The 12,400-nt window shown below is 34.5% G+C and overlaps 1 protein-coding gene and 1 pseudogene across 1 annotated transcript; both read left to right on the forward strand.

Moving 5' to 3' along the window:
• The first annotated feature begins 6,497 nt into the window (after window positions 1–6,497).
• On the forward strand, window positions 6,498–8,969 carry LOC145795925 (uncharacterized). The gene is made up of 3 exons (XM_082880863.1): window positions 6,498–6,554; window positions 6,676–6,854; window positions 8,309–8,969. Exons 1-3 carry the CDS (start codon window positions 6,498–6,500, stop codon window positions 8,967–8,969), a joined length of 897 nt encoding a protein of 298 aa, XP_082736989.1.
• A 900-nt stretch (window positions 8,970–9,869) lies between these two features.
• On the forward strand, window positions 9,870–11,434 carry LOC145795926 (secreted RxLR effector protein 161 pseudogene; annotated as a pseudogene).
• The last annotated feature ends 966 nt before the right edge of the window (window positions 11,435–12,400 follow it).

The following is a 12,400-nucleotide window of genomic DNA, read 5'->3' on the forward strand; positions in this document are numbered from 1 at the left end:
CTAAAAAGAGAGCTCTAGGAGAGCTCTAATATAGTGAGCCTCACTTGTGATTTGTGTGTCTGTGTTTTTGTTTTTTGTTTTTTTCTCCCTTGCCACATAAGTAGAGCTCAATTTAGAGCTCTACTTTTAGAGCTATGTATCATTGCGCGACTTATTAATCTCAATGGACCTGAAGTACTGTAATTGGAATTTATTTGCTAAAGTAGCCTTTTGAGAAATAAGTTCAAATAGATGAAGAGTTGGTAAAACTGTTCCCTTTTGCTTATTTGTAGTCTTATGCAAGGGCATTATATGAGGCATGGGGATCTTGTTGGATTTATTTTCTAGTGTGGCCCAATAGCCTATATATATCTACATGTTTTAATTTATTTGGACTCCACAATTAGATAAAGCCAATATTTGAGATAAAGTTCAATAATTATAATTTTGGTATAATTACTCTTCTAAGATAAGAAAGAAACCTTGATGGATAGGAATTCTTTTAATAGAGTTTATCTGGCCCTCTTCTCTCCTCTATATAAGGATAGGTGACTCCCCTTCTTTCATATCATGAGTATTTTTCCATCACTCTAAGTTTTATAGTCATCCTAATTAAGAGAGACAGAGAGAAGAAGGTGAGCCAAGAATTAAAGGTTCAACTATTAGGGGTATTTTCTCAACTTCTCTAATTCAATGGTTAACAAAGGTATGCTCGTTTTATTCTTAAGTTTTATTGAATTCAAGATCTTGTAAAGTTTAATTCCACATTATTATTATGGTTGCATGTATTATTAACACTTACATGTGGTATCAGAGCTTTCGTTTTGTGAATCAATACACCTTGGAATAATAATATATTTATTATATTGTTTTTAATAAATGGTACCTTCGTTATATTATTGGTATTGACTTTAAAATATTATCACAATTTGTTTGAATTGGTCAAACGTGTAATACACCTTTTGATTTTGTTATGCTATTAACATGCTGTTCATATCCCTTTACAATACGTAATATGCATGCTTTGGTTTATTGCATGCTTCAATTTATTATTTTATAATCATTATAATATTAGTGAAGAAGATTACTTCCTCCTGTATGCCATAGAATTGAATGATTATAAAATTATTATTTAAATAAACAGTTGGGGCATAGATTAAAAGCAATTTGTTGAATCATTCGGTCTATTAAAGAATTATGATTTTACCTCATCTGATTATATACACTTATTGTCTATTATTGTTGATATTTATATATTTTCATGATTTAAATTTGATATCATGATATAATTTTATGACATTGAATATTAAATATTGGAGTGGTTAATTCATATTAGGTATAATTCTTATTGACCATTATATGAGATATTCATGATTGTTCTATTACATAATTTGATATATAAATATTCATGTTCGTCTAGAGTTATTATTATTATTATTTTGGTAATTGCAATCACATAAAAGAAATTCTAGAAATCATAAATAGTGATTTCATTAAAATAGTGATTGAATTAATGATAATTAAATAACTCAAATTAATGAATAGAGAATATTGTTGGTTAGTTTCATATTCATAAGATTTACTAATTTAGTAGCCACCAAAGTGGCCTATATAGCGATCCCGGTTTTACCTCGACCTTTATTGTGTTCAGGACTCGGGTTCCGTAAGTGTATATTGTTGTCTATGTCTTGTTTCCTCCCTTTAATTCTTTGAATTTGAGTTTTGGGACTTGTTGGGCGAGTTTGGAACAGATTGGTTGTCTTTTGGTACAAATGGTTGTTACCCAGATTTTGGCTTCTTCGCTCGAGCAAGGCTTCTTGCGATCGAGCAAGCCTTGTGTAATCTGTTCTTCGCTCGAGTGAGGCTTCTTGTGCTCAAGCGAGCCCGGTGAAAATATTTTTTCGCTCGAGCAAGGCTTCTTGCGCTCAAGCGTGCGTCTGCGTTGGGCGACAAACTTGAAGTTTCTCATTCTACGCTTCAGCAAGGCTTCTTGCGCTCGAGCGAGGCGACCTTTGTGTGTCTGGTCGCTCGAGCGAGAACTCCTTCGCTCGAGTGAGCCTGTGTATATCAGATTGCAGTAGTAATGTTTTACATCACTTTTTGATTTCATTTTTTCCCAAAACCCTAATCCGGCTGCCCCTCTCTCTAAAACTCACCTTCTCTCTAAGATTTTATCTAGATCCATTGTGTTCTTGACCCTAGTGTCTTTGAGAATAAGGTAGAGGGCTTCAAGAGCTTCGTTTTGATCCAAGAGGTAATTGGTTTCGTCATCTTGAAGTTCCACCTTGTTGCTTGGGTTTCTACACTTGAAGTAGGGATTTTCTTTGAGTTATATATATGTTTTTGCAAGATCTAGATGATTTTCAAAATCATCCTTGGTTAGTTTTGAAAATTGATTGTTGATTTAAGAAGATGAGTGATTTTGGAAGTGGGTTTTGTAACGCCCTCAAAATAACACATAAAACCCAACAATCCTGACATGCATAGATATAAAAGAAATAAACATCTTTCCATTCATCAGAGTAGTTAAGTACCAAAGTATTACATGTTGACAACAAAAGTAAATGCCCTATGGGCTTATAACTTTCCAAGCCAACACTTGGTCACAAAAGAGAGTACTAACTCAATTACAAAGTAAGCCCTTGGCTTGATTTACATGTAATACATAAAAGATAACACAAAAAGTCTGTCAGCCTCTAGCCTCCCAAGCTACGTCCTTGGAGGTGGCATACCATTTGTACCTGAAAATGATGTCTTATATAGGGTGAGCCACAGCTCAGTAGAGATATACTAAACCAAATATGAACAATGACTAAAATAATAGCATTTGACAGATGGTTAACACATATAAACCAATGTATATCTCAATACAATTCCATGACTATCATGTCCATGTTACATTCCATTTTCCTTTACTTATCAAATCATTTCATAAAGATGGCTCCGAACCTGGCCAATCATTCAATGAGACTAAATCTCAGGTTATAACAGTTCCATACTTTACACTTTTCTATGAGATCAAAACTTATATAAAAACACTTCCAAAACTTCAAATAATACACATATTTGCTGTATTAACACTTCCATCTAATACACATATTTGCTGTACTAACATTTCAATCTGATACACATATTTGCTGTATCTATGGAGTCCATCCCCTATCTTTTCCCAAACAGGTTTGAGAGTCCATCCCCTATCTTCCCTTAAACCATGGAGTATATCCCCTATCTCCTTCTACACAATACACATATTCCAAGTATATAAGCAATTATCATATACAAGGATCAATCAATACACATATTTGATGTATTATTCCAACTGTCATATTCAATGACATATTCAATGTGATTAGTTTCAGTTTTCCCTAATCAACATGCAGTGTCTACAACAATCAAGACTATCCTCCACCGATAGCCCAAAGCAGATATTTCTAAACAGAACATAAATGCATAAACATATATAATATCAACATTTTCATAGGTGAGTGATAAATTAATCCAACTACACCATTTAATCCCATTAATTTTCCAATTTCATTATTCTCAACTCAATTTCTCATTTCCCCAAAATTAATTATACAAGTTAATTAATCATTATAATTAAGGCATTTTCCCATATTTCACCAATCAACCCTAACGTTTGATTTCACCAATCTAACAACAATAATTCCATTTTTCAACAACTCACATTCACATATGTTTTAATATTTGAAAACCCCTCTTTTGTTAATTACATAACAAACCCTAATTTTCCCAAAATTACCCAACATCACCAACTATTCAAAATGACCAAAATTAAAGACAAAACTCATAAGATGGAGTAGGGTATCCCTACCTCGAAATTAGAATCCCAAAGGAGAAGATGAGGAAAAACCAAAGTGCTCCAAATCCCCTATTGCTCAGATTAAAACAAAGCCCTCGCGACCCTCTACCTTTCTTACAAAGAGATAAGGCTAGAAACTCACTAGAAGTAGATCAATCCCTAGAGAGAAGGTGTATAGAGAGAGAGAGAGCTCGGATCTAGGGTTTATACAAAAGAGGAGATGAAAATGTGAAGTGTAATCCCGCTGCTGTCTACTGATATAACACAGGCTCGCTCGAGCGAAGGATTGGTCGCTCGAGCAACCAGACACAAAGAACCCTCGCTCGAGTGAAGAAAGTCTCACTCGAGCCAACAATTTGAAGCTTCAGGTCTACAACCCAGAAGCACGCTCGAGCGACAGAATGCTCGCTCGAGCGAAGAAACTCAAAACATACACCTCGCTCGCTTGAGCCAAGAAATGCAACTCTCAGGTCCAGAACCAGACGCAAACGCAAGCTTGAGCGAAGTCACCCTAGCTCGAGCCACCAGACACAAAACTCAACTCTCGCTCAAGCGAAGAAACCCTGGCTCGAGCGAAGGATAAAAAAAAAAGAGCTCGCTCGAGCGACAAAAGGCTTGCTCGAGCGAAGGACCAAAATTCTGGGCAGCAACCATTTGTTCCCAATCACACCCAACCTGTAACAAACCTGCCAAACACATCCTATAACTCAAATACAACGTATTGAAGGACGAAAACAAGATATAAACAACCACAAGCTCCACGGAACCTAAGTCCGAATACAACAACCAAATGGGGAAAGACCGGGATCGCTATAGGTTTACTTTCTTTTCCTTTTAAAAAATAGAAATTTGGGTTTTTGAACTATGTTGATGAAAGAAAGATGTTTTTGGTGAGATCTTCTCAAATATTTGAAGATGAATGGCTTTTGGTGAGAAAACCTAGAAATTGGGAATTTTTAAGAAAGATGTTGAAAATCTTTAGAATATGTTGTTATATTTATTTTGTGTGCCAAAATAAATGATGTTTGAAAATTGTTTATTTATTACATATAAATGATGGTTTTCCATGGAATAAGATAATTGTTGAAGTTTTGGAAATTGTTATTCAAAATGTTGCTTTAGTCTTGAAATGACTAAGTTGTTGAAAATGTTTGAAATGTGGGAATTATGTTATCCCTTGGATGAATTGAAATAAAAGTATTTATTCATCTTCTGAAATTGCATTGAAAGGAGAAATGGGAATTTTGATCACAATGGTAGTATTGTGTGGAAGAATTGGAAAGGGAAGAAATGTTGCATTGTATTGAATATTGTTGCATTGGCATATCAATTCATTTGATAATGAAGAGCTTGAAATTTGATTTGAAAACTTTGCATTTAGAAAATAATGTTGATAAACAAGTTTTCATGAAATGGTTTGGGGTAAATACGGTGGTAAGTCTTGACAGGTGGTGTAGATAGGTGTCGAGCCTTCCAGTTAATATTGGTAAAAATGACAAATTGGTAGTACTTGTATAGTCTACTTGTAGACACCAGCCTAGGGATTAACAGGTGGTGTAGATGATAGGTGCCGAGCTTTCCGGGTGTAACCGGTAAAAATGACAAATTGGTAGTACTTGTATAGTCTACTTGCAGACACTGACCTAAGGATTACCAGAGTTGTATTTACCATCCCTTGAACAAAATTGATAAATGTGAAACAGTTGAAATTGCATGGCATCATTGAGCGTGATGGTTTTTTTGAATAAATGAAGATGTGTTCTTATTTTTCAAAAGAGCATGGCATGGCATTTGCATCCACCTTTTGAGACTTGTACAAAATGTATATACTTTGTGAAGGATTTTCCTACTGGGCTTTATGCTCACCCTACGGGATTTTTATGCAGGAAAAGATGTGGTGATCCTGCCTAACTGAAGGTGTGGAAGTGTGTGAAGAGAGCATAGTGTGCCCGTTTGCTGTGACTCTGATTGTAAGCCAAGGGCTTTATATGTCTGGGTTTGAATAACCGTTTTGTGTAACTAGGCTCAGGCCTTGGAACTTGTAAACCCTTGGGGGTATTTGTTGTTTAATTAATGGTTGTTGGATTAATTGTATTATCGCATGGAGACTATTTACATCATGTAATGCAAGTAGGAGGATTTGTTATCAGTTTTACTTTATAGAGCCATGACTAGTGTATCACCATTTGGGCATGAAAATGGGGGCGTTACAACCTAGATTTGTAAAACTTATGAATATAGAACTACATAAAAGAATTGTTAAAGGGTAATATTAAGGTCGATAATATTCTCAATTGTAGTTATAATTAGAAGATTGAGACTAGCCCAAAGGATAGTCACTTTCAAATAATTATGAACTGGGTAGGGTGATGTAACTTATGTAATTTGACAGATTAGAGTTGAATACCCAAAGGTAACATGACTAGTTGAAAAGTTGCATAAATTACTTTAGACCTACATAAGTGGCGAGGGGACAATAGATATACCTAAGTTTTGCCCAAAGAAAAGACTTATGTGATATCAATAGTTCATCATAATTCTCAAAGCTTTAATATGTATATTGTTCTATCTTATTTCAGTGATAGTTCCCACCTCATTGCACTCTCTTGCATCGGGCATCCCTCTACTTACTGGTTAGAATTTTTCAGAATGGTATGAACATGTTCAGTTTACACTGGGTGTGCTGGACCTCGATATGGCATTGCTTGAAGATAAACCTGCAGACATTAATGAATATAGTATTGCAAAACAAGTTTCCCTTTCTGAATCTTGGAAAAGGTCCAATAAACTTAGTTTGATCTTCATGAAGATGACCATTGCAAATAACATAGACCTCCTTACCTCAAACTGTTAATGCATTGGAATACTTAAAGGCTGTTGAAGATCGCTTTAGATCTGCTGATAAGTCACTTGCTGGCACTATTATAGCTAAATTGACAACAATGAAACATGATGGCAACCGAGGAGTTCAGGATCACATCCTCAATATGGCTGACAAAGCTGCAAAGCTTAAAACTTTAGGGATGCAAGTTGATGGAACTTTCCTCGTGCAGTTTATTCTCAACTCACTTCCATCACAGTTCGGTGCATTCAAAATTCACTATAACACCAATAAAGATAATTGGAGTTTGAATGAGCTAACTAATATGTGTGTTCAAGAGGAAGTGAGGTTGAGGGAGGAAGGACGTCAAACTGCATTGGCTGTAACTCATGGAGCTATAAAGAAAAAGAAGGGTAAGTTTGTAAAATCAAAGAAAAATCCACCCAAGAAAAAGAATGAACCTGGGAAAGAAAATCAGGCTCAGAATGGTTTCATTGTCAAGTGATACTTTTGTGGCAAGAAGGGACATGTGAAGAAAGACTACAGCAAACGAAAGGCTTGGTTCGAAAAGAAAGGTAAGAAATTTTCTTTTGTTTGTTATGAATCAAATCTTACTGAAGTACCTTCTAATACTTGGTGAATTGACTTTGGGGCCACGACCCACATTACAAATGACATGCAGGGATACCTCTCAACCAGGAAACCGAAAGACAGTAAAAGATTTGCCTATATGGGGAACCGTCTCAAAGCTGAAGTCGTAGCTATAGGAACCTACCGACTGATCTTAGAGACGAGTCATCAGATGGATCTAGAAGACACTTTTTATGTTCCTTCAATTTCTAGGAATTTAGTTTTGTTATCCAAATTAGATCGTGTTGGATATTCAGTTTTATTTAGTTGTGGAAAACTCAATTTAATGTTTAATTCAATAATGATTGATTCTGGTAATTTATGTGATGGTTTATATAAAATTATCTTAAATCATGAGTTTGCACAATCATTAGTAACTCTACATTCGAAGATTGGTTTAAAATGTGGTCTAATTAATGAAAAATCCTCAATCTTGTGGCATAGATGGTTGGGGCATATCTCTAGAAATAGAATTGAAAAATTGGTGAAGAATGGGATTTTGGAAAGCCTAGACTTCACTGATTTTGAGATATGTGTGGATTACATTAAAGGAAAGCAAACCAAAACACCAAGAAAGGTGCCACAAGAAGTAATGAGCTTCTTGAGATAATTCATACAGATATTTGCAAGCCACTCAACATCCCATATCTTAGTGGTGAAACATATTTTATCACATTTATAGATGACTTCTCACGTTATGGATATGTGTATCTAATTCATGAAAAGTCTCAGGCTGTTGACATCTTTGAGGTGTACAAAACTGAAGTCGAGAGACAATTAAATAGAAAGGTCAAAATAGTGAGATCAAACAGGCGTGGCGAGTATTATGGTAAATATGATGAGTCAGGCCAAAATCCTGGCCCATTTGCCAAATTCTTATAAAAGAAAGGCATTCGTGCTTAATATATAATGCCTGGTATGCCACAACAAAATGGAGTTGCTGAAAGGCGTAATCATACACTTAAAGATATGGTTAGGAGTATGTTAAGTTACTCAATTGTACCCATTTCACTGTGGGGTGAAGCTTTAAAGACTGCAATGTATATCTTAAATAGGGTTCCTAGTAAGGCGGTCCCAACAACTCCCTTTGAGTTGTGGACTGGTAGTTTGAGACACTTACATATTTGGGGTTGTCCAGCAGAGGCAAGAATCTTCAACCCACATGAGAAAAAGTTAGACTCAAGAATAATATCTGGATATTTCATTGGTTATCTAGACAAGTCTAAAGGGTACAAATTTTATTGTCCTAATCACAGTACGACAATAGTGGAGAGTGGTAATGCTAGATTCATAGAGAATGGTGAAATTAGTGGGAGTGAGAAAACACGAGTGGTGAATTTCAAGGAAATTATGGTGGATGTGCCAACATTTGACCCTTATCAAAAAATTGTTGTTCCTCAGACTATTCCACAGGCTGAGGGAAACGAACAACATAATGAAAATCCTTTACCACCTCATGTTTCGCCACTTCATGAAGATACCACCATTGAAAATATTGTAGAACCACCACAACCGGTAGTTCTAAGAAGATCTCAAAGAGAAAGAAAGCCTGCCATTCCAAATGAGTACATGGTGTATCTACTGGAATCTGATTTTGATATTGAGATTAACAAAGATCCAGTCTCATTTTCACAAGCCATGAATAGTGATGGTTTTACTAAATGGGTCAATGCTATAAGTGAAGAGTTAAAATCCATGGAACAAAATAGTGTTTGAGATCTTGTCGAATTGCCTAATAATTGTAAAAAGGTCGGGGTGTAAATGGGTCTTCGAGACCAAGTGCGACGCAAAAGGCAATATCGAACGATTTAAAGCCAGACTTGTTGCCAAAGGTTTTACTCAAAAAGAAGGCATAGACTATACAGAGACCTTCTCTCCAGTATCTAAGAATGACTCGCTTAGAATCATCCTAGCATTGGTAGCTCATTATAACTTAGAGTTGCATCAAATGGATGTGAAAATTGCTTTTCTGAATGGGAATTTGAATGAAGAAATTTATATGGAGCAACCAGAAGGATTTGCAAAGAAAGGTAAAGAACATTTAGCTTGCAAATTAAAGAAATCCATATATGGCCTTAAACAAGCTTCCATGCAATGGTATTTAAGGTTTAATGATACCATTATCTCCTTTAGATTTAAGGAAAATGCAGTTGATCAGTGCATATATCTGAAGGTTAGTGGGAGTAAGTTCATTATTTTGGTGCTATATGTGGATGACATTTGTTAGCTAGTAATGACATTGGCTTATTGCATGAAACCAAGGAATATCTCTCCAAGAACTTTAAAATGGTTGATATGGGTGAGGCAAACTATGTTATTGGCATAGAGATCTTTAGGGATCAATCTCAAGGATTGCTAGGACTATCTCAGAAAGGATATATTGATTGTGTTTTAGAGAGATTCAATATACAGTTTTGTTCAGCCGGTGATGCACCCATCATGAAGGGTGATTAATTAAGTGAAAAACAGTGTCCAAGGAATGACTTGGAAAGAAAACAAATGAAGGACATTCCATAGGCATCAGCAGTAGGGAGCTTGATGTATGCCCATACATGTACCAGGCCAGATTTTAGTTTTGCAGTTGGAATGTTGGGAAGATTCCAAAGTAATCCTAGAATGGAACATTGGAAAGCAGTAAAAAAGGTTATGAGATGTCTTCAGGGAACAAAGGACTATATGCTCACCTATAGGAGATCAGAACAGTTGGAAGTGATCGGATGCTCAGACTCAGATTTTGCTGGTTGCCTTGATAGTAGAAAATCTACATCAAGTTTTGTTTTTCTACTAGCTAGTGGAGTAATTTCATGGAAGAGTGTGAAGCAGTACACTATTACTTCATCTACTATGGAGGCTGAGTTTGTGGCATGCTTTGAGGCTACAAATCATGCTTTATGGTTGCGAAATTTCATCTCAGGACTTGGTGTTGTTGACTCAATTGCCAGGCTGCTGAAGATCTATTGTGACAATACCACAACAGTTTCCTTCTCTAAGAATGGAAAGTACTCCAGTGGTTCCAAACACATGGAAGTAAAGTACTTAGTTGTTAGAGAAAGAGTCCAGAAACAACAAGTGTTAATTGAAAACTTAAGCACATCTCTTATGATTGCTGATCCATTCACAAAGGGATTGTCACCAAAGACATACAAAGAGCATGTTATCAGGATGGGTCTTTTAAGTAACCCTTGATGTGTATGGTTAATCGCGAGTGCTTATTTGACACTATTTGCGCAATAATAATTTTGTTTCTATTTTTCCTGTTTCTAAAAGTGTGTGTACACATTAATTTAAATATTGATAAATAGGAAATGTCTTAACAAGACAAATTACAGGGGCCTTTCAGGAAAATAATTACATATTCCAATAATGGACTAGGTTGGTGAAAGTTATTGATGGTGTAGTGCATAGAAGGAAATATGACATAAATGTTATATAACCGCTATGACTCACATTGGTGATCTGAAATAATCACAGTATTATAGTTTCTAATATATCTGAACTTATTGGCTATTTTTAAAATTTGTGATCACGTATCAAAGTTTTTAGTGTGGAATCCAATGAGTCAAAAAAAATTATAAATTGCATATTTTTTGAAAAAACTCATAATTGCATCATAATCGACTTAATGGGCCAAGTGGGAGAATGTTGGATTTATTTTCTAGTGTGACCCAATAGCCTACATATATCTATATGTTTTAATTTATTTGGACTCCACAATTAGATAAAGCCAATATTTGAGATAAAGTTCAGTAATTAGAATTTTAATTACTCTTCTAAGATAAGAAGGAAACCTTGATGTATAGGAATTCTTTTAATAGAGTTTATCTGGCCCTCTTCTCTCCTCTATATAAGGATGGGTGACTCCCCTTCTTTCATATCATGAGTATTTTTCCATCACTTTAAGTTTTATAGTCATCCTAATTAAGAGAGACAGAGAGAAGAAGGTGAGCCAAGAATTAAAGGTTCAACTATTAGGGGTATTTTCTCAACTTCTCTAATTCAATGGCTGACAAAGGTATGTTCGTTTTATTCTTGAGTTGTATTGAATTCAAGATCTTGTAAAGTTTAATTCCGCATTATTATTATGATTATATGTATTATTAATACTTACAGATCTTGCCTGCAAATTGGAAGTTTATGACTTCAAGAAATTGGTCACTTCATTTTTGTGTATTGCTTTTTGAATTTCTCATGGAGAGTTCATTTTCTGGTATCACATAGATTTATAACTCTTTGATCCATTGTGTATTTCTCCTTCGTGAAACATATCTTATTCTCTCTTTTTTTCATCAGTTTATCTTTGTAATTTATGCTTTTTTTCTCACCTAGAAGCCAACATCTTATAATTCATAATTTAATTAGTTCATGACTCAATTAGTTTATTTGCATGAATTTTCATGTAACTTGTGCCGTGTTTGAATATGATTGTGTAAACATTTGTTTATTATTTTTGGGTAATAAAAAAAGGAGAGCTTTTTTGATAAATTCTCTTTCTAAGAGTTTTATTTCATCAAACCCATATTCTTTTTTACTATTCCATTAGATCCTATTTGAGGTAAGAATACCAAAATTACCCCAATCTCTCATGCCCCCTATTAATATTGATAGTTAATGTTGATTGTCATTATGTTTTAGTAGTTCACATACATCAGCATGTTGACTATCATTATATTCATATTAATTTGAAATGAATTTTTGTCATTGTGTTGTCAATTACATGATGTGAATATTCATACTAAAACATACGAATGTGAACGTTCATATCACAACATTAGATGAGAGAGAATGTTCACATCACTACATGTTGTGAATAAGAATGTGTTGTCAATTAAAAATATAATGAACATTATTTTTAATGTGTTGTTAATTAAAAATAAGAAGGTTCATATGTTATAAACGTTCACATCACTATATTAGATAAGAGAGAATTTTTCGAAAAAGGTGTTGTGAACGTTCACATCAGATGAGAAAGAATGTTAATATTATTTTTAATGTGTTGTCAATTAAAAAAATATTCACATCAGATAAGAAAGAATATTCACATTATTTTCAATGTGTTGTCAATTAAAAATATATTCACATTATATAATAATATAAAATAATAACATTAATGTTATTTGATTTATGTATGAAATTTTCTATGCCTTGGT

The sequence above is a fragment of the Camellia sinensis genome, chromosome 7, assembly GCF_055761805.1.
Source record: "Camellia sinensis isolate YWXY chromosome 7, ASM5576180v1, whole genome shotgun sequence".
In the NCBI taxonomy this organism is placed as follows: domain Eukaryota; kingdom Viridiplantae; phylum Streptophyta; class Magnoliopsida; order Ericales; family Theaceae; genus Camellia; species Camellia sinensis.